This window comes from Schistocerca nitens, chromosome 10 (genome assembly GCF_023898315.1).
Source record: "Schistocerca nitens isolate TAMUIC-IGC-003100 chromosome 10, iqSchNite1.1, whole genome shotgun sequence".
Classification (NCBI taxonomy): Eukaryota; Metazoa; Arthropoda; class Insecta; order Orthoptera; family Acrididae; genus Schistocerca; species Schistocerca nitens.
Window position 1 is genome coordinate 111,297,314 of NC_064623.1, and position 23,579 is coordinate 111,320,892.

Sequence of the window (23,579 nt, forward strand, 5' to 3'; positions counted from 1 at the left end):
TTTATGACGCTATCCCAAAAACTACACTCCTGGAAATTGAAATAAGAACACCGTGAATTCATTGTCCCAGGAAGGGGAATCTTTATTGACACATTCCTGGGGTCAGATACATCACATGATCACACTGACAGAACCACAAGCACATAGACACAGGCAACAGAGCATGCACAATGTCGGCACTAGTACAGTGTATATCCACCTTTCGCAGCAATGCAGGCTGCTATTCTCCCATGGAGACGATCGTAGAGATGCTGGATGTAGTCCTGTGGAACGGCTTGCCATGCCATTTCCACCTGGCGCCTCAGTTGGACCAGCGTTCGTGCTGGACGTGCAGACCGTGTGAGACGACGCTTCATCCAGTCCCAAACATGCTCAATGGGGGACAGATCCGGAGATCTTGCTGGCCAGGGTAGTTGACTTACACCTTCTAGAGCACGTTGGGTGGCACGGGATACATGCGGACGTGCATTGTCCTGTTGGAACAGCAAGTTCCCTTGCCGGTCTAGGAATGGTAGAACGATGGGTTCGATGACGGTTTGGATGTACCGTGCACTATTCAGTGTCCCCTCGACGATCACCAGTGGTGTACGGCCAGTGTAGGAGATCGCTCCCCACACCATGATGCCGGGTGTTGGCCCTGTGTGCCTCGGTCGTATGCAGTCCTGATTGTGGCGCTCACCTGCACGGCGCCAAACACGCATACGACCATCATTGGCACCAAGGCAGAAGCGACTCTCATCGCTGAAGACGACACGTCTCCATTCGTCCCTCCATTCACGCCTGTCGCGACACCACTGGAGGCGGGCTGCACGATGTTGGGGCGTGAGCGGAAGACGGCCTAACGGTGTGCGGGACCGTAGCCCAGCTTCATGGAGACGGTTGCGAATGGTCCTCGCCGATACCCCAGGAGCAACAGTGTCCCTAATTTGCTGGGAAGTGGCGGTGCGGTCCCCTACGGCACTGCGTAGGATCCTACGGTCTTGGCGTGCATCCGTGCGTCGCTGCGGTCCGGTCCCAGGTCGACGGGCACGTGCACCTTCCGCCGACCACTGGCGACAACATCGATGTACTGTGGAGACCTCACGCCCCACGTGTTGAGCAATTCGGCGGTACGTCCACCCGGCCTCCCGCATGCCCACTATACGCCCTCGCTCAAAGTCCGTCAACTGCACATACGGTTCACGTCCATGCTGTCGCGGCATGCTACCAGTGTTAAAGACTGCGATGGAGCTCCGTATGCCACGGCAAACTGGCTGACACTGACAGCGGCGGTGCACAAATGCTGCGCAGCTAGCGCCATTCGACGGCCAACACCGCGGTTCCTGGTGTGTCCGCTGTGCCGTGCGTGTGATCATTGCTTGTACAGCCCTCTCGCAGTGTCCAGAGCAAGTATGGTGGGTCTGACACGCCGGTGTCAATGTGTTCTTTTTTCCATTTCCAGGAGTGTATTTGTCCGTGTAATAACCTATGTCTCATCGAATACAATACGATGTCCGCTTCAAAGATCATGCTCTGCTACCTCTGATACACAGCCTGACCGACATAAAACTGCACACGCCCACACGGTATTTCATACATTCGTGGCATTCTGCGGCCTACATCGTCTTTCACAGGCCTCATGAGTTGTCGAATTTTTGCTGAGGCCTGAAAATCGAGTCGATTTTATAACTCTTTAAGAACCAGCTAGTCTGTTACTGAGCCACAGAACGGCAAACACGTAAGTTTCTTGGTGTCCTCCTCGAGGTCCTTCTACTTACGTGTTACCAGAGAGAGTGCTTGCGAAATCTGGCGGTTGTTGTAGGGGTTTCCCGTGAATACTTTTCATGAGTGACTCAGTTCCCGAGACAGATTATGAGCGTCTGAGAGGGCTTGCGCTCGATGCACCAAGGTCCCGAGAACAGAGCATTTCTGCGACTGATGGTGGTAGCTGTCAGCGTGCAGATATCGGTCCGTGTGTGCGGATTTCCGATAAACACTGCGACTGAGACACCAATTTGCTTTACGGTGGATGAGGACATCAAGGAACGGTAAAGCACTTCCGTGCTAGCTCTAGATTTCTTTATTTTATTATGTTGATCGTTTTTCCCTATCTAGGTCGGCGTCAACAAAATATTTTCGCACACGGAGAAGAAATTTGGTGACTGAAATTTCGTGAGAAGATTCCGCCGCAACGAAAAACGCCCAAATCCTGTATTATATCAGTTACACTCTCTCCCCTATTTCGCGATTATACAAAACTTTCTCGATGTCCTCCGTTAATCGTGTTTGGTAAGGATTCCACAGCGCTCACCAGTACTCCAAAAGAGGACGGACAAGCGTAGTGTAGGCAGTCTCTTTAGTAGACCTGTTACATTTTCTAAGTGTTCTGCCAATAAAACAAGGCTTTATCTTCCCCACAGCATTTTATGCGTTCTTTCCAATTTAAGTTGTTCGTATTTGTGATTCCTAGGTATTAAGTTTAATTTACGGTCTATAGATTTGACCGATTTATCGTGTAATCGAAGTTTAACGGATTCTTTTTAGCACTCACGTGGATGATCTCAAACTTTTCATTATTTAGGACCAATTGCCAATTTTCACACCATACGGATATCTGTTTTAAAATGTTTTTCAATTTGTTTTGATCTTCTGATGAATTTACTAGTCGATAGACAACAGCTTCATCTGCAAACAACGTAAGAGGGCGGCTCAGATTGTCGCCCACATCGTTTAGGTAGATAAGGAACAGCAAAGGACCTATAAAACTACCTTGGGGAACGCCAGAAATCACTTCTATTTTGCTCTATGACTTTCCGTTCTAATGACCCTCTCTTGGCCACTAGAAAAATTATGAAGTATTCCTGATACGAGCAAAAAGAACAAACAGACAGGCAGCCTCGAAACATTCCGCTGCAAAATTAACTACTGTTCCCTACTCTTAACAGGTCCTCTTTCCTTCCTAGTATTAAATGATTTAAATCATTCATAATGTTTTCTCCGTAAATTGCACAGATCACACGATGAACATCGATCGCTTTTAGGCCTTTAGCACTAAGAAATGTTATAACAGATCGTACTTCACAGTAGGCGGGACTTACGATTATCGGAGGCATCTTAAACATTCAGTACACAACGTAAACAAGGAAGAATCATACTGTAATGACGTCAGTGCGTAGATTAAGGTACAGGCTTTCATGTAAAAATAAAATTATTGAGATATCTTAGTACGTCTTTTTTTAATTTCAAAACGGTACTTCCTTAAAAAAACACGCCTCGTACAATGCTGCGCTCTTGCAGGCGAAAACAATAATTCAGGCTATTTACAACTGAGAGGCCTTCCGCTGATTACGTTACACATTGTTTCTCTGCAGGTAAGCCCATAATGCTTGCGCAGAACAGATTTTTTGTACCGTACTTTAACGTAATGTATGTGGGCAGTCGCATATACTACGACCAAGAAACTGCCGCTTTATACGGACCACATAGCCAGGTTCAGGTTGTTATGGCACGTGGTTTGTGTGGAACCTGGAAGCAGCCCGTATATTGTATCTTTGATACTACGATGAATCGGTATTTACTGATCTGTATCGTCAGAGAGACGCAGAAAGTGGGATTTGTCGTAGTTGGTATAGTGTCTGATTTGGGGGGTAAAAATGGGAAAGTGTGGAAGGAATTCCACATCGACTACACAAACACGTGCTTCACCAACCCAGATGATGAAACGAAACGTGTTTGGGTATTCGCTGATGTACCACATATGGTGAAACTTCTCAGAAACCACCTTTTAGATGATGGATTCTCATTAAGTGACGGCAGAACGATAACAAAGCGCGTAATCGAGCAGCTATTGTCGAAAGATAATGGAGAACTGAGACTGTGCCCTGAGCTTACTGCTCATCATCTGACAGTTTGTGGAAGAGATCGACAGCGCGTTCATCTTGCTTGCCAACTCTTTTCCAACACTGTATCAGAAGCAATTTCTTTTGTAATGCCTGAAGAAAAAGACACGGCAGAATTCTTGAAATTGGTGAACGACACTTTTGATGTTATGAATTCGAGGGTACCTGTCGGCAAACAGCCAATTTCAAGTGCTTTGGGATTGTGTAAGGAGACGCAGGAGGAAGTTCTTCGCAGATTCTACTCCGTCTGTGAAAAAATGAGAGTGGGAAATCATAAAACTTTACTTCCTTTCCAAAAGGGATTACTCACCTCGATTCGGTCACTGCTGGGTTGTTTTTCGGATTTAAAACATGGCTACGGTTTGAAGTATGTATTGACCTCAAGGTTCAACCAAGACTGCCTTGAAAGTCCCAGATAAGAGCAATTGGCAGAGCCTATGATCATCCCTTACCAGTGGAATTTAAAAGCCGTTTGCGTATTTTAGTTATGAACAGAAGTATTGCTGACATTCAGTTACGCAGTTCTTGTCCAGTCTCAGCGGAAACTGATACAATTTTATTTGACTTCCAACCTGTTTACAGGACTCGTGCCGGGCATTGAGGAAGCGTTGTCAATGATAGAAGGTGATCAACAAATGAGGGACATTACACTACATGACTTAATTGATCCACCTTTGATAGAAGATTCAGAGTGTTCTCTAGAAGGTCTCCGCTACATCGCTGGATATATTGCCTCCAGGTGCGTCTCCATTGACAAATCACTTGGTCATCCTAGTGGTAAGACACTCGAAGTGTCAAAAGACCATGCAAGTTCTGGGTGGATTGAGAAACTGTCTCGTGGTGGCTTAATCATCCCTTCAGATGAGTGGTTTGATGTTGTTAAGCAGTTAGAGGTGCTTTTCTTTTAATTTTCATGGCAGCAGTCTGTGTAAAGACGGCAAAATGTGATCAGAAACCTGAAGAGACTTTTAATTGGGAAGTTTCCAGCTATTCCTCAAGAGGTCATCACAGTGTACGCTAAAACCAGAACCTTCATCCGGATAAGGCACTTCAACACATCTGCAAAGGCACAGAGGGCCAAACAGCTGCAGCAGAAAGCAGCACACAGGTGGAGAGCTTCTGCAGTCCCCTCCAGATCTGATTACGGTATTTAAATTCTTCTTAAAATTTTTGAATGTGAGTTCATTAAACCGGGATTTTGTATCATTATGTGTAGTAATGTCTCAACTAACTAGACGTACGGTTGCTGCTTAATACCTGCATGAAAAAGATGGTACACACTATTGCCGACTGTGATGCACAAAATGTGTTTAGTAAACTGAAAGCTCTTGTAATTGTTGCGTTTCCAGTACTATTAAAAATTGTAAAATATATAAAAAGGGACTGAAGCGTACCGGATTGTTGTTATCTAACAAAAAATATTGAGTAATAGAATATAAATTGAGGGGGAGCCGCAAATCTGTAGTTTTACTTTTGTCATTACCAGAGAGGTAATATAAGAGTTTCACAGTCGTAGCAGGTATTAGTCCCTGTATTGGTAAGCTTCGATCGAATCCATAATTCATTATATTGCCCTTCACTTTTCGTAAATTAATGTTAGTTTAAGCGCTATAGTGCCATATGCTAACGTCTCGCGCTACTGACACTTCTCGACAGTAACGTCACACGAAAGCGCCCGATCGCTGCCGAACACATTGGCCCAACCTTCTATGTAGCAACCTTGGTTTCTCTGTAGTCATGCTCAACTAAATAGACTCTTGTGGGAAACGTCTTACGAGCCATCGCATCACTGAGCAATGACCTACGTCATAGCCTGCCTTACCCGTCATGAAGTGATATTAAAATGTCAGTTACTATCTACTGTGACCTTACCGCCAGAAAACTCAACTGACAAGGGAACCTCCCCATCGCATCCCTCTCAGATTTACTTATAAGTTGGAACAGTGGATAGGCCTTGAAAAACTGAACACAGATCAATCAAGCAAACAGGAAGAAGTTGTGTGGAACTATGAAAAATTAGCAAAATATACAAACTGAGTAGTCTATGTGCAAGAACATCAAGGGCAATGTGAGGTCAGGAGCACCGTGGTCACGTGGTTAGCGTGAGCAGCTGTGGAACGAAAGGTCCTTAGTTCACGTCCTCCCTCCAGTGAAAATTTTAATTTCTTTATTTTCGCAGTTATGATCTGTCCGTTCGTTCATTGACGTCTGTGTTCACTGTAATAAGTTTAGTGTCTGTGTTTTGCGACCGCACCGCAAAACCGTACGATTAGTAGACGAAAGGACGTGCCTCTCCAATGGGAACCGAAAACATTAGATCGCAAGGTCATAGGTCAACCGATTCCTGCCCAGGAAAACACGTCTGATATATTCTATACGACACTGGTGACGGCATGTGCGTCACATGACAGGAATATGTTGTCGACCCACCTAACTTGTACACTTGGCGAATGGGTAAAAAGATAATTCTACCTTGCCCGATTTAGGTTTTCTTGTGGATGTGAAAATCACTCCCAAAAAAGTGATGAAAACATAAGAGTTTGTCACATAAACTGCAACAAATGAATGCAACAGTTTCAGAGTCGCACAGTTTTCCCTGTGATCTGTCAAAACATACGTTTTTAACGCTTTCAAATTTTTCCGTGTGTAGACAGTCAAATCCTGCATATGTCCAAGCAAATCTGAACATGTCCTGGAATTTTGGAGAGCGAAGTTGATTGTGTGTGTGTGTGCCTGAACTTTGATAATTGTCTGAAAATAAAAAATTAAAATTTTCACTCGAGGAAAGACTTGAACCAAGCACCTCTCGTACCACAGTTGCTCACGCTAACCACAAGACCACGGCGCTACTGAGCTAATACTCTCCTTAATGTAGCTTATCTTGAACATGGACTACTCAGTTTGTATATTTTGCTTATTTTTTTCATAGTTCCATACACCTTCTTCCTGTTTTCTCGATTGATCTGTGTTCAGTTTTTCAATGCCTATCCACTGTACCAACTTATAACTAAATCTGAGGGGGGTGCGATGGGGAGGTTCCCTTGTGAGACGGTATTCCATAAGTACGCAATTTCACTACAAGCCGCTTGTGCGGTGCAGTGTCAAAAGACTTCCGGAAATCTAGAAATACGGAATCAATTGAAAATGTCTTGTCAATAGCACTCAACACCTCGTGTGAGTAAAGAGCTTGTTGCGTTTCACAAGAACTACGTTTTCTAAATCCGTGTTGACTGTGTCTTAATAGACCGTTGTCTTCGAGGTACTTCGTAATGTTCGAATACAATAATGCTCTAAAATCCTACTGCATATCGACGTTGATGATACTCTCTGCAGTGCCCCATGTAGTGAGGTCATGTGCGCTGTCTGGTGGTGACCCGTCTGTCGGATGGGTATGTTAAGCCCGGTCCCCCGCTTGCTGCTATTCCAGAGGACCAGACTATTTGCTGCCACAGGGTTTCAAGTCTCTCCCTTCCGTTCATCCGTAGCAGCGCAAACCCAACACTACGCTGCACACACGTGCATTACACTGACCTGAACTCCACAAATACACATAGGGCACAACTCTCCCAAATATGCAAGGGAAGGGGCCAATGTGCGTGGAGTATTGAATACTGCTTCCGATAGGCGGCTCAATCCACACCTGGGGTTCGCCAGTGAACAATACCATATGACATCCACATCTTGTACATTTCCAGTGACACTTCTTGGTCCATTCTTCGATTAACTATCCCAGTAACTTCCATTAAATGCACGTACCACACTAAAGGTGAGCCACGAGAGCTCGGAACCAGTAGGTAGTTACTGACCACATAAATGAACTGTAAACGTAGTCAGTCGTTGCGGATTCTTTTTCTTCTTCTTTACTTTACTGGTTGTTACGTTTCCATTAGAAATATCAGAAAGAGAAATAATGATGCCCAGGCTGAGTGCCATAAAATTGTCAGAAAGCTCTATATGCAAGGAAAATCTTAAGGGGGCTAAGGCAAAACCATCTCCTCTGGTACATTACTTACTCAGAAACACCTTCAATGACCGCAGCACGCACTGGTGAGTTAGAGAAGATATACAGGGTGGTCCATTGATAGCGACCGGGCCAAATATCTCACGAAATAAGCATCAAACGAAAAAACTACAAAGAACGAAACTCGACTAGCTAGAAGGGGGAAACCAGATGGAGCTATGGTTGGCCCGCTAGATGGCGCTGCAATAGGTCAAACGGATATCAACTGCTTTTTTCTAAATAGGAACCCCCATTTTTATTACATATTTGTGTAGTACGTAAAAAAATATGAATGTTTTATTTGGACCACTTTTTTCGCTATGTGATAGATGGCGCTGTAATAGTCACAAACGTATACGTACGTGGTATCACGTAACATTCAGCCAGTGCGGACGGTATTTGCTTCGTGATACATTACCAATGTTAAAATGGACCATTTACCAATTGCGGAAAAGGTGGATATCGTGTTGATGTATGGCTATTGTGATCAAAATGCCCAACGGGCGTGTGCTATGTATGCTGCTCTGTATCCTGGACGTCATCATCCAAGTGTCCGGACGGTGTAACAACAACAACGCTGTACTATTGTACATATAATATTTTTTTCTTCTGATTTTCGATAAATTAGTGTCATCGATGTTCTGATTCCATTTCTTTTTTTTTGTTTCATGTCATTTGGTTAAGAAAACTGTAAACAAATTTCGATGTGAATATTAATGTTTATGTCAAACAATATTGTAACAGAATTGAAATGTAAGAAACGTTGAAACTATTGTAAGATGTTAAAATTGTAATTGTGCGTCTGGTCCATACATAGGCAATGTATTAGGATATGTAGAATGCAAAACCTCTGGTGAATACCCTGTCTGTAAGGGAGCGGTAAAAGGCGGATGTCAGGCGAGCGCGGGAAAATGCACACGGGCGCTGTACGGCATAACGTGCTCAGCAGTAGGAGTCGGAGTTGGGCATCGGTCTGAGCCACACGTCCTGGATCGGGGAGGCTCTCCAGGAAGACGTAGTTTCATTGAGCCTCGGATATGCCGTTCCGACGCCTATACAGCATGGCAATATTCCATAGGCACTAAATGGCAAAGTATTGCGACGCTAAGAAGAAGTAAAGTGCCGATACATCAAGAGCCATTGCTGTGGTTGTATGTGTACTCTGTGCTCGCCATCTCGCCGCCCGCCCACCGCCGCATCGATACGAACAGGTTGAAACTTTTTAGTACTGTATTCGTATGGACCAGTGTTACTTTTGTTCCATACTGTTCAATAACAACTTAAATTTTACCAGAACTGTCCTATCATTTAATTATCCTCACAACTAACCTAGACAGGGTCCTTTCCAAATGTGCAATCCGAGTGTCCCGAAATGAAGAATTAAAGTTTATGTTAATAATAATTACCTACAGACCTAGCTATGTTAGAATGATATTTAAAGAACTTTTTTTGTTAATGAACTAATAGACGAATAACGAAGGTCTGACAAAGTTGGAAGATAATTTTGATATTGATTTAGTAATGAAGCTTAATTATTTCGAGACAGATATAATGGTATTTAAATGAGCAGGAAATAAGACAAAAAGAGTAGTAAATCATATATTGGAAATCTTGACGGCATAATGATTTCAGTAATTAATTGTTGTATTACAGTGATCATAACAGTTTCAGGGTCCCCCCCCCCCTCTTTTTTATTCATTTGAATTCTGAAGTGTTCTAAACTGATTTGACCAGCAAAGTTAAAGCCAATATAAAAACCAAAATTTATCAGTGTTTTACCTTTATCAAAATTGACATTGTGTGTGTTTCGAAAGTGCTATTTCTAGGGTAACCTATGCCCGATTTTAATCAGATCAATAGACAGTACGAAGTTTTGTAGTAAACATTATAGTGTAATGTTATGTATTTATGGTTTACCCATATTAGTACTGAAAGTGAAATTATCAGTTCAATAGATTTTCTGGTTCTAAAATTTACCATATTATGCAGTGTTACTACATGTTGTTTTGTATGAACGTACATCGACTTATACAGGGAAGAAACTCAGTTAATGCCTAATTAGGCTGGCGACCGTTTTATTAACAAGTTGGTAGCATCTTCTGTGTTGTTTCTTGTCCGTCCTAACGTGTAGTTGCACTTCGGACTTGCTTGACGTATCATTGTTATTACTGAGTGGGTGTAAGTCTGATTTGCCTCCTTTTAGGGACACGCGGTCAATTTCTATACAAAAATCCTTTCTCATAAGGTGAAGCCCGTCAACTTACCATAGTACAGGCTTTAATGAGTATCGTGTGCCCCACGCGCGCACGTTACAACCGTTCGACGGATAGTTACGTTATTTAAGGAAACAGGAAGTGTTGAGCCACATGTGAAACGACAACAACGACATGTAACAAATGATGATGCCCAAGTAGTTGTTTTAGCTGCTGTCGGGGCTAATCCACACATCTGTAGCTGACAAACTGCGCGAGAATCGGGAATCTCAAAAATGTCGGTGTTGAGAATGCTACATCAACATCGATTGCACCCGAACAATATTTCTATGCACCAGGAATTGCATGGCGACGACTTTGAACGTCGTGTACAGTTCTGCCACTGGGCACAGGAGAAATTACTGGACGATGACAGATTTTTTGCACGCGTTCTATTTAGCGACGAAGCGTCATTTACCAACAGCGGTAACGGCAACGGAAAATCCACGATGGCTGCGACCTTGGCGAGTTAATGTATGGTGTGGCATTGTGGGAGGAAGGATAATTGGCCCCCATTTTATCGATGGCAATCTAAATGGTGCAATGTATGATGATTTCCTACGTAATGTTCTACCGATGTTACTACAAGACGTTTCACTGCATGACAGAATCGCGATGTACTTCCAACATGATGAATGTCCGGCACATAGCTCGCGTGCGGTTGAAGCGGTATTGAATAGCATATTTCATGAGAGGTGGATTGGTCGTCGAAGCACCATACCATGGCACGCACGTTCACCGGATCTGACGTCCCCGGATTTCTTTCTGTGGGATCCACCGACAACGGCTGACAACATGCGTCAGCCCATTGTCTATGCATGTGCGAACATTACGGAAGGCGAACTACTCACTGTTGAGAGGAATGTCGTTACACGTATTACCAAGTGCATTGAGGTTGACGGACATCATTTTGAGCATTTATTGCATTAATTTGGTATTTACAGGTAATCACGATGTAACAGCATGCGTACTTAGAAATGATAAGTTCACAAAGGTACATGTATCACATTGGAACAACCGAAATAAAATGTTCAAAGGTACCTACGTTCTGTATTTTAATTTAAAAAACCTTCCTGTTACCAGCTGTTCGTCTAAAATTGTGAGCCATATGTCTGTGACTATTACAACGCCATCTATCACAAAGCAAAAAAAGCGGTCCAACTAAAACATTCATGTTTCTTTCCGTAATATACGAATATGTAATAAAAATGTGGGTTCCTATTTAAAAAAAAAAAAAGAACCGCCGTTGATATCCGTTTGACCTATGGGAGCGCCATCTAGCGGGCCAACCGTAGCGCCATCTGGTTTCCCCCTTCAAGGTAGACGCGTTTCGTTCTTTGTAGTTTTTCCGTTTGACGCTTATTTCGTGAGATATTTGGCCCGGTCACGATCAATGGACCTCCCTGTATAAATGCGTATTCATTCTGCACTGATCTGAAACCTCCTGGTCGATTAAAACTGTGTGCAGGACCGAGACTCGAACCCGAGAACTTTGCCTTTCGCAGTGGTGTGCCATTTGAGCTACCTGAACTCGAGAAGTTCAGCTCGTAGAGCACTCGCCTGCGAAAGGGAAAGGTCCCGAGTTCGAGTCTCGGTCCGGCACACAGTTTTACTCGGGTGTGAGAAGTAGTCTGCCTGGATGTCTCCTAGACTCCAGACGCACGACAGGAAATGTTAGCACGACATGGCCGCTCACCGCACTTCGGGAACGTGACCAGCCACACGTCGTCTGGTTTAACCTCGAAATCCAGGATCGCCTGCACGTCTTCCATGAACTCCACGGGCAGTGTACAGTTGGAAGGAGTGATTTTCACCAGGCCTTTATCGTAGACGTTATTCATATTCTGGTTGAAGCTCTTCACGCGCGGCGAAGACAGGAACTCTGCGGTCGGTGCCATGGCTGCGTTGCGGGTAGATCTGTGGAAAGTCAAGACAAAAATGTGTGATTAAATCATGGAACTTACACGCTAAGTTTGTCTCAGATTACAATGATATCAGAAGTACGTGCAGCAATGAGTGTTGCAGATTCTACAATTGGGATATTCTAGAGTTTAAAGAAACGTTAATAGCCCAATCACTAGAAACTTAGAGTAGATTTGGGAAGCGGCAATCTAACAGTTTTCTATCAAAATGCAGAGGTCAGATAGAGACGTTCCGTGTTTGTATTATAGTTCTTGGTCGTTTGAGGGAAGAACACGTCAAATCGGTCGCGAACTGGAAACCACAGTGAAAATAAAAAATGTTTTCTTTCGAACAGTTTGTTACACCTTCATCTACTTCTCTATATAGTCGGCGCTTCTTCTTATACATATGTCGTAGCGGTCTACCAACTTTCTGATACCCTCGTCATGGAAGACAGCGGCGTAACTTCCCGCCAACTCTGCTGGTCTACAGTTCATTCTCTGTGCCAAAATCTTGTCTTCATAGCCAGCTGTTCATGTGAGCAGAGATGAAAGTCATTGGCAGCCAAGTCCGGGCTGTATGGTAGGTGATCAAACACTTTCCATCGAAAGCATTACAGTAGCGTCCTCACTACCCCTGCAGTGTACGGTCGAGAATCGTCATGAAGAAGGAAATGCGTGACAGTTACGTTGTGTGGGGTTGCGTGAAATCAGGCGAAACGTCACAGCTGGTCTCCATACATGGCGGGAGACATTACTGTTCCAGGCATCTTCACTTGTTCACTGTGTGCCCAGAATTAAAAACAGCGACATGAAGCGATCAACTGGCGTACTACAGACACTGCCAAACACATCTGTGGAAAGCTTCATCCGATTTTCACTGTCGTTTCCATTTCGCCACCTATCGGACATTACTTTCCCTATAGTTCTCGCAGCTGTGATGGATGCGATCTGAAGTCCCATCTGCTGCGACCGCTTTTCAGTAACAGCAGCCTCAATACGGTGTGTGGAGGAGGTGCCCTGAAATTCTTTCCCTCTCTTTGCATTACGTATTTGTTGGCTGTCTGTAAGTTCAAGATAGGAGGCATAGGTCGTAAATTTTTAATCTCTTTATTGGAGACCTATTTCGACTACTGTGTAGCTATCTTCAGTCGTGATGAGTCATCATGACTTGGATATAACGGTATTGAAGATAGCTACACAGTAGCTGCTATAAACAGATCAGAAATTTACGATCGTTGCTGTCATTCCTCGTACGGTGAATCTCAATACGGTCGTACAGCACGCTGCCCCTGGTGGAAACAGACGTGTTAGTAAGTACTCACGTATGTACGAATTTTTTCAGTTTTTACTGCCAATGTCTTTACACTAGATTTTTACGGAACGAAGTAATGTGGTAACGATGTTCCTAGAAGAAAAAACCCACCGGATGACGTAAAAAATGAAGAAAACAGAAGAGGAGAGGAAACGACATGAAAATTGACATGTTGATAGGGTATGTGATGTTATTTCAGTGAATAAAAAATCGACTCAAATTGACGAAGAAGATGTCAGTATGAGCCCACTATCAGCTGACAAAGTAATTCCTCTGGCCTGGACGCATGCACTTATTCGTTTCGGATGGGTGTCATAAAGTCACTATACACTATTAGATCAAAATGGCTGAAGAGGATTTACAAGTTCGTGGTGCCCCCCATCGGCAATGCTGGAATTCAATGTGGTGTTGGCCCACCATCAGCCTTGATGACAGCTTACACTATCGCAGGTATACGTTCAGTCAGGTGCTGGAAGGTTCCTTGGGGAATGGCAGCCCATTCTTCACGGAGTGCTGCACCGAGGAGAAGTATCAATGTCGGTCGGTGAGGCCTGGCACGAAGCCGGCGTTCCAAAGCATTCCAAAGGTGTTCTGTAGCATTCAAGTCAGGACTCTGTGCAGACCAGTCCATTACAGGGATGTTATTGTCGTGTAACCACTCCGCCACAGGCCGTGCATTATAAACAGGTGCTCGATCGTGTTGAAAAATGCAATCGCCATCCCGGATTTGCTCTTCAACAGTGGAAAGCAAGAAGGTGCTGAAAACATCAATGTAGGCCTGGGTGTAAGCCCCCTCCATGAAAAATACGACCACACCATAACACCACCGCCTCCGAATTTTACTGTTGGCACTACAAACTCTGGCAGAGGACGTTCACCGGCCATTCGCCATATCCACTCCCTGCCAGCCGATCGCCGCATTATGTACGGTGATTCGTCACTCCACACAACGTTTTTTCGCTGTTCAATCGACCACTGTTTACACTCCTTACACCAAGCGAGGCTTCGTTTGGCATTTACTGGCGTGATGTGTGGATTATGAGCAGCCGCTCGACCATGAAATCCAAGATTTCTCACCTTCCGCCTAACTGTCATAGTACTTGCAGTGGATCCTGACGCGGTTTGGAATTCCTGTGTGATGGTCTGGATAGATGTCTGCCTATCACACATTACGATCCTCTTCAACGTGTCGGCGGCCTCTGTCAGTCAACAGACGAGGTCGGCCTGTACGCTTTTGTGCTGTACGTGTCCCTTCACGTTTCCACTTCACTATCACATCGGAAACAGTGGACCTAGGGATGTTTAGGAGTGTGGAAATCTCGTCTACAGACGTATGACACAATTGACACCCAATCACCTGGCCGGCCGAAGTGGCCGGGCGGTTAAAGGCGCTGCAGTCTGGAACCGCAAGACCGCTACGGTCGCAGGTTCGAATCCTGCCTCGGGCATGGATGTTTGTGATGTCCTTAGGTTAGTTAGGTTTAACTAGTTCTAAGTTCTAGGGGACTAATGACCTCAGCAGTTGAGTCCCATAGTGCTCAGAGCCATTTGAACCATTTGAACCCAATCACCTGACCACGTTCGAAGTCCATGAATTACGCGGTGCGCCCCATTCTGCTCTCTTACGATGTGTAATGACTACTGAGGTCGCTAATATGGAGTACCTAGCATTAGGTGGCAGAACAATGCACCTAATATGAAAAACGTATGTTTCTCGGGGTGTCCCGATACTTTTGATCACATGGTGTACCTTCTCTGGAGGCAAACTGGCCCACAACTGCTGTAACTGGTCGCTGTCACTGGTGTGGTGTTGACATCCAAGCTGATCCCACACATGTTCTACCCAGTGCACATCTGGGAATTTTTCTGGCCTTGGGAGTACCTCAGTATCATCCACGCACTTCATATGGACACAAACCATGTGTGGACGAACGTTGCCCTGTTGAAAAATGGCGCGAATCTGTTGCATGACGGATAATACACACTAAAAGAGAAGAAAACGATGCACCACGAAGTAATTATCCTAATGAGACGGAAATGCGTTGGTGTGATGTACATGTACAGACCATTACGTACTGGCCATTATGCAAGCAGTTATTTGGTTTGCAATTGATTGATAGAGTTGTAGGATGTTTCATGAGGGATATCGTGATAAATACTCCCCAACTCACGAGTTAGATAGTCAAAATCCCGAGATGGTTGAAGGACCCTGCCTATAATGCTTCAAACGTTCTCAGTTGTCGATTGGAGAGAAGTTCGGCTACTTTTCTGCCCAAGGTAGGGTATTTCAGGCACGAAGACAAGCACAAGAAGTTTTAACTTATGCGGCTGTGCATTATTTTGCTGAAATGTTGGCCCAGGATGGTTTGCCATGAACGGAAAGAAAAAGGGGCGTAGATAATCCATGCAGATAAAGATGAAGTAATTTCCACATTTTAGATCGCTGAAGAAGTTTCTGATTGAACAGTGATACATGTGCAGGGACGTCCTTATCCCTGGCTTTAGCCAGCTTTCAGAGCGTATACCGATTTGAGCATCAGTGCTTTTTATTAGCGCCTGGAGCTCTGGTACCTTGCCAACGCAGCTACAACAATTTATACCTGTTAAACCGATGGTTCCTGTATCTACGTTCCTCCTGTGTTCAGCCTGCACGCTGCACGGTCATCGGCCATATGGCAGGCAACAGTCAGGTTGGCATCCCACAGTTGTCTGGAGCGTGACGGTTTTCGGATTTAACTCACACTGAATGGAGTAGAACTGTCTTCTGTGAAGAGTTCCACTTCAAATTGAGACCTGAAGACCAGTGAAGAAGTGTCTAGAGACCAGACAGTGATGAGGTACCAACCCGACTGTCGCCCGCTGTGTGGCCTGACAGCCAAGAGTGATGATCTGGGGTGCCATTTATCTTCGTAGCACGACCCCTTCGGTTGTCATACGCGCTACCCTCACAGCACAGCAGTACGTCGTTTCGTTGCTCTTCATAGCAAGTCAAGTTTCAGCAAGATAACGCCCACGCGCACACGGCGAGAGTCTCTACTACTTTTCTCCGTGCTTGCCAGACCTTACATTGGTCAACAAAATCGTCGGATCTCTGCTCAACTGAGAAAGTTTGGACAGAATTTGGACAAAATTTGGACAGAATTTCGCACGACATCCCTTTGAAGAACATCCAAGAACTCCGACAATCAGTGTCAAGCCGAATAACTACTTGCCTAAGGGCCACAGGTGGACCAAGGCTAGTTCAGTTTGTGAAGTTCTTGCTGTTGAATGTATCATCCAACTTTTCGAAATTGCAGTTACTTGTTTGTCTGTACATGTGCATCACATCTACCGTTTCCAGCCCCATATGGTAGTTACTTGGTGGTACGGCTTTTTTTTTTTTTTCGTGTATATGAAGCCGAAGGATATCCGTGAAGTACCGTTGCACCGTCGGGGTTCTTTCAGTCACAACAGGACGTTACCCCAGGTGATTCCGAATGGTTCCCCACATCATGACGGCAGCAGTAACAGTGCTGTGCCTCTCCAAACCAAAGACTGGAAAATTACAATCTCTCCCGAGGTCGCTGCCTTACTTGCTGACGGTGGTCATCTGTGCTCAACCAAACTCCATCGTTGAACATAATGCGCTTCCCTTTATTAGCAGTCCATGCTCCCCAGCCACGGCACGACTGCATACGTAGCCGTTTGTATTGTAGTATTAACAGCAACCGACACAGGGACGGTATTTCCCCAAGACGGCTACCGTTTGACTTCGAGCCATGGTGCAGCATGACACATGACATGACACTATTTGTTCTCGGATGGGAGTGGCAGATGTGACAGGGCTGCGATGCCGTTGGAGTACAGTACACCGATCGTCGCTTGTGGTGGTGAGACGCAGTCAACCCGAATGTTCACGACAAGTTATGTCTACCCTCGCCTTCCCATGCAGACCGAGATCGGGCACTTGTCACATCCACATGCCCCACAAGTCTGGATATTGTCCAATTCAACGAGCCTGCCAAATCACTAATGAGATTCGCTTCAAACTCGGTTTTGCTGATAACGCTGCCTCACACGAGTGCGCGGCATCTCCATGTCGTTGACTGTGATCCATCAGCATATGACTGTATTCACGGCTCTTATATACCCTGCCAGGCGTGGACTAGGGTGGGCACTGTACCTGTCAGAGAGAGTTGTTACTGTAATCATTTACAAGATATGTACGTCTACAAAGTTACATTGACATCCAACCATGAATTATGAGTGCCCCACGTTTTTCTTTTGTTTCTTTCTTTTCTTCAGTGTGTTCATTGTCCCATTATTCTCAGATCAGTTTAACACACTTACATCGTATGCTACATTGTCATGGCTTAATTTTAAATGTCGATGAAATATAACTCATTTAGATTTTAATGTTTTTGCGATATAGACAAAAGCTTCAAGATCCTATTTTACAGCACCGAGATGAGAAAAATCATGGGATAGCAGTATGCACATATACAGGTGGCGGTAATATCGCGTACACGGGGTATATAAGAGCAGTGAATTGCCGGAGCTGTTATTTGTACTCAGGTGATTCGTGTGAAATTGTTTCCCACGTGATTATGGGCGCACGACGGCAATTAACAGACTTCGAAAGCGGAATGGTACTTGGATCTAGACGTATGGGGCATTCCATTTCGCAAATAGTTAGGGAATACAATATTCCGAGATCTACAGCATCAAGAGTGGACCAAGAATACCAGATTTCAGGCATTACCTCTCGCCCTATATAACGCACTGGTCAAGGGCCTTCACTTGATTTCCGATAGCAGTGGCGTTTGCGTAGAGTTGTCATTGCTAACAGACAAGCAACACTGCGTGAAATAACCGCAGAAATCAACGTGGGACTTACCTGTTAGGACAACGCGCCTAAATTTGGCGTTAATGAGCTATTGGAGTGGACGACCGACGCTAGTGCCTTTGCTAACAGCAGGACATCGCCTGCAGTTGGTAACGCCTGATGGCAGCGTTCGAGTGTGGCGCAGACCCCAGGAAGCCATGGGCCCAAATCGTCAACAAAGCACTGTGCGAGCCGGCAATGGTTTCATACCGGTGTGGGGTGGACTGGCTCCTCTGGTACAACTGAACCGACCATTGACTGGAGTAGGCCATTTGCAGCCATTCATTGACTTCATGTTCCGAGCAACGATGGAATTTTTATGGATGACAGTGTACGCTGTCACTGGACCACAATTGTTCGGCTATAGAGGAACACAACATTTCTGCAGAGGACGCCCAAGGACTTGTCGAGACCATGCAAATTCGAGTTGCTGCACTATGCCGGGCAATAGGAGGTACGAGACGATATGGATAGGTATCCCGTGACTTTTGTCACTTCAGTGTATTGATATTTTAAAATTTTTTGGAATTTAGGACGGAAAGACCCAATAGATGTTAGAAATACACCGTGTTTCCAAAAGGGCTTTACAACTTTAAAAAGAAACCCGGAAAGCGCTCACGCAGTGGCGCGAGAATCGCCCGAGGCCGTATGACGTGTACGAGGTGTGAGGCCTGGGAGGTGCTGAACATTCGACAAACAATTCTTTGTGTCTATTTTTTAACAAAGTCTAATACGATACTAGGTGGGCAATATAAAAAATGGGCAGTTAGTTAAAACCATAAGAATAATAAATGTGGTGGTTCTGAATGCGTAAGGACCAGAGTAGGCATAAAAATATATTGGACAGAACCTACTAACAAGTAAGCTATAGGGATAAGGTTATCTGTTTTAGTAATCAAAATTTTCTAAAAGACCCATGTGTCTCAGATAGGTCTGGGCATTGAGGAGCGAGGAGATATCTTCAGAGCTCTGAAGATCTCATCCTCTTCCAAATCATTAATGGTGTTGCCCTTACTTTTCACGTGTAACACACATCTTCTTCTGGATACCGGTGATACGGTGACCCGTTTCCCGCAAATGCGCACCTTCGGCCGATTTTGACCCTGGGTCGCTGATGTGCTCCTTAAAGCGTAGCCATTTTTCTAGAAGGCCAGCTTCAATGGCTAATCAGAAAAGTGGCTGCTCAGGGAAAGAGGTAAAGAGAATTTTGCGACCAAGGAACAGAAAACCGAAGGACAAGGATCAACCACAACGCCGGAAAAATACAGTTTCTCTCCCTTTTATTAAAAAAAGTAACGGATCAGGTCGGTAAGATTTTACAGAAACATGACATCAGACCGGTCTTTAGACTAACAAAGACAATAAGCCAATTACTCCGATCTGTGAAGGATAAACGCCCTCCTGTGTCGACATGTGGTGTATACAGAATCCGTGTGCATGTGGTAAAGTTTGTATTGGAACTACCAAGAGGAGCGTAAATACACGGCTAAAAGAGCAGAAAAGTCTTTGCCGACCAGGAAAAATAGAGAAATCAGCTGTAGCAGAAGCATGCTCTTCTGTCACGAAACCACGAAGTGAAGTTTTCAGAAACAGAATTTTTATCTACAACGTCAAATTATTATCCACGACTATGTAGAGAAGCCACTGAAATATATAGCTATCACGATGATTTTAAAATAAAAGAGGAGGCAATGAAACTTAGCCAGACAATTTTATACACTCCTGGAAATTGAAATAAGAACACCGTGAATTCATTGTCCCAGGAAGGGGAAACTTTATTGACACATTCCTGGGGTCAGATACATCACATGATCACACCGACAGAACCACAGGCACATAGACACAGGCAACAGAGCATGCACAATGTCGGCACTAGTACAGTGTATATCCACCTTTCGCAGCAATGCAGGCTGCTATTCTCCCATGGAGACGATCGTAGAGATGCTGGATGTAGTCCTGTGGAACGGCTTGCCATGCCATTTCCACCTGACGTCTCAGTTGGACCAGCGTTCGTGCTGGACGTGCAGACCGCGTGAGACGACGCTTCATCCAGTCCCAAACATGCTCAATGGGGGACAGATCCGGAGATCTTGCTGGCCAGGGTAATTGACTTACACCTTCTAGAGCACGTTGGGTGGCACGGGATACATGCGGACGTGCATTGTCCTGTTGGAACAGCAAGTTCCCTTGCCGGTCTAGGAATGGTAGAACGATGGGTTCGATGACGGTTTGGATGTACCGTGCACTATTCAGTGTCCCCTCGACGATCACCAGTGGTGTACGGCCAGTGTAGGAAATCGCTCCCCACACCATGATGCCGGGTGTTGGCCCTGTGTGCCTCGGTCGTATGCAGTCCTGATTGTGGCGCTCACCTGCACGGCGTCAAACACGCATACGACCATCATTGGTACCAAGGCAGAAGCGACTCTCATCGCTGAAGACGACACGTCTCCATTCGTCCCTCCATTCACGCCTGTCGCGACACCACTGGAGGCGGGCTGCACGATGTTGGGGCGTGAGCGGAAGACGGCCTAACGGTGTGCGGGACCGTAGCCCAGGAGCAACAGTGTCCCTACCCCAGGAGCAACAGTGTCCCTAATTTGCTGGGAAGTGGCGGTGCGGTCCGCTACGGCACTGCGTAGGATCCTACGGTCTTGGCGTGCATCCGTGCGTCGCTGCGGTCCGGTCCCAGGTCGACGGGCACGTGCACCTTCCGCCGACCACTGGCGACAACATCGATGTACTGTGGAGACCTCACGCCCCACGTGTTGAGCAATTCGGCGGTACGTCCACCCGGCCTCCCGCATGCCCACTATATGCCCTCGCTCAAAGTCCGTCAACTGCACGTACGGTTCACGTCCACGCTGTCGTGGCATGCTACCAGTGTTAAAGACTGCGATGGAGCTCCGTATGCCACGGCAAACTGGCTGACACTGACGGCGGCGGTGCACAAATGCTGCGCAGCTAGCGCCATTCGACGGCCAACACCGCGGTTCCTGGTGTGTCCGCTGTGCCGTGCGTGTGATCATTGCTTGTACAGCCCTCTCGCAGTGTCCGGAGCAAGTATGGTGGGTCTGACACACCGGTGTCAATGTGTTCTTTTTTCCATTTCCAGGAGTGTATTTGACAAGACTACAATCGATACTTAAGTTTTATCTTTGACAAGGATTATCTCTTCTCATAACGTGTTATTTCGACCACGCCCCCTTTCCTACAGTATATATGTCGCTCTCGGACGTCCGACCAGTCAGTCTGGAGGACTCAGCGGAGGAGCGCCTCTGAAGATGTCCAGCGCAGTTCTGGACGAGACGTCAGGAACAGAAGAGTTTCTTGGAGCACGACCTCACATCTCGAAAGGTTTACTAGCAGTTATATCACTCGGTCGTGAAAGCCTTCATTTTATTCCAGGGGGTGTTTTCCAACAGGATAACGCCCACCCACTTACCGCTGTTGTATCACAATATGCTCTACAGAGTGTGGACATGTTACGTTGGCCAGCTTAACCACCAGTTCGGTCTCCAATCGAGCGCTTATGGGATATCATCAGACGACAACTCCAGAATCATCCGCAAACAGGATTAACTGTCCCTCTATTGACCGACCATGTGCAATAGGCGCGGAAATCCATCCCATAACCTGACATCCGGAACCTGCACAACACGATGGATGGACGTTTGCAAGCTTTCATTCAACATTCTCACGATTACACTGGTTATTAATGTACCACCATATCACATTTGCAGCGGCTTATCTCGCGCTTACATTTATGTGTGGTCTTGCAATGTTAATCACTTAATTCTGTTACCCAGAGAAATATATTCCAGAAATTTCATTAGCCCACATTAGCTATTCTTTGGTGTCACTATTTTTCCGGTCAATGTGTGTTTGATCTCAGTGCCGCCTGCAGAGAGATCCACTACCTTGTTTACCAACAGCGTAGCTGGCTAGTGCTTTTCTCCACTCACCGTATCAAAGCGACGGCTCGGCGGTACCAGGTAAGTCCTACACGAGAAAGCAGCAGCTATATATACGAGTATAAAGCGACCCCGTGCCGTGTAGTTGCTGACCCCTTATCTTAACAGGCGCGTGAGCTTCAGGATCATGGTAAACACGCCAGGACCACTCGGAAACACGGGTTGCGTAAAGACGGCGTCTGCCCGCCCCCACATCATCCCAACAAGAGCCATTGTTCCGCGGGAAGCAGTGGAAACTTACAGGTCCGACCTAACACGAGACTCGGTGCTACCATGAAACTTGAGTAGCAGAGGAATTTTTCTGTTTGAATGAAGAGACAGGGCGGAGCGTCCACGTCTATTTTGAGTTCTCAGACTTTTATCTTCATGTGTGCAGCACAAAATTTAGCTAATTCCTCTGTAACTACCGTGCATTTCTTTATTATTTTTTACTGACGTCTAAAAAGATCTCTTTTTTTAGAACACGCCAGTAAACCCACGATTCCATAAATGATCGAACTACCATGTGTAAAACAACTTCAGATTTATGATTACTTGACATATGAGTTAATATACTAATTATTTCACGTTATGACTGAGCGCGAGAGGGTTTAGAAAAGATTCAAAACTACGTTCAAATTTTGTTGCAAGTCGCCAAGTGCTCTCTTTACCAAACACTGCATGGACATTAGTCTGAGAAATTTGCACTTCGTAGTAGGCAAAAGCTAGTTTTTCAAGCATCTCACTGTTTATGACGTTATTAATCCTTTGGTTTGATGCGGCCCGCCACGAATTTCTCTCCTGTGCCAACCTCTTCCTCTCAGAACAGCTAGATGTATTCCAACCTCTGTCTCCCCCTACAGATTCTTCCTCCTACAGCTTCTAGTACCATTGAAGTTTTTTCCTAATGCCCTTCCTTCTATATTGGACAGACTGGGAGAAACTTTGAGATTCGATTCCAAGAACATTTAGATGTCATACGTCTGAACAATCCTTCAAAATCTGTATTTGCAATGCACACAACTCTCAGTAAACATGGAGTAAAAAACATTGAAGACCACATCCAAATATTGCATCACGTTGAGAAAGGTAGCCTCATGAATCTGCTTGAAGAAATAGAAATATATACACATAAAAACAAACCACCACATCATATTCTCAATGAACAGACAGAGATAGCCAATGCAACCTTTCTACAAAACATCACTCACTTATTATCACGTTTAAAACATAAATAAACACTACTCCTTTTAACAACAACATGCAATCAATAATCCAAATAAAGTATTACATCATAATATGGCTGCCTGCTCAGTCACACATTACTGCAACTGTAAAACTGATTTAAAAATAAAAGTGGTGTGCAATACTACATTAATATAATTACTACTGTTGTATTATTCATGTATCTCCTGT

General features: G+C 45.2%; 1 protein-coding gene across 1 annotated transcript in view; it reads right to left on the minus strand.

The window, feature by feature from the left end:
- Positions 1–22,192, minus strand: part of LOC126210474 (luciferin sulfotransferase-like) — a 73,750-nt gene extending 51,558 nt beyond the window's left edge. Inside the window, exons 1-2 of the mRNA XM_049939709.1 lie at positions 22,176–22,192; positions 11,827–12,047 (exon numbers count right to left, since the gene is read on the minus strand). Of these exons, the coding sequence (XP_049795666.1) occupies positions 11,827–12,028 (202 nt within the window). The 5' untranslated portion in view covers positions 12,029–12,047; positions 22,176–22,192. The remainder of the gene's footprint in view (positions 1–11,826; positions 12,048–22,175) is intronic.
- Positions 22,193–23,579: the final 1,387 nt, after the last annotated feature.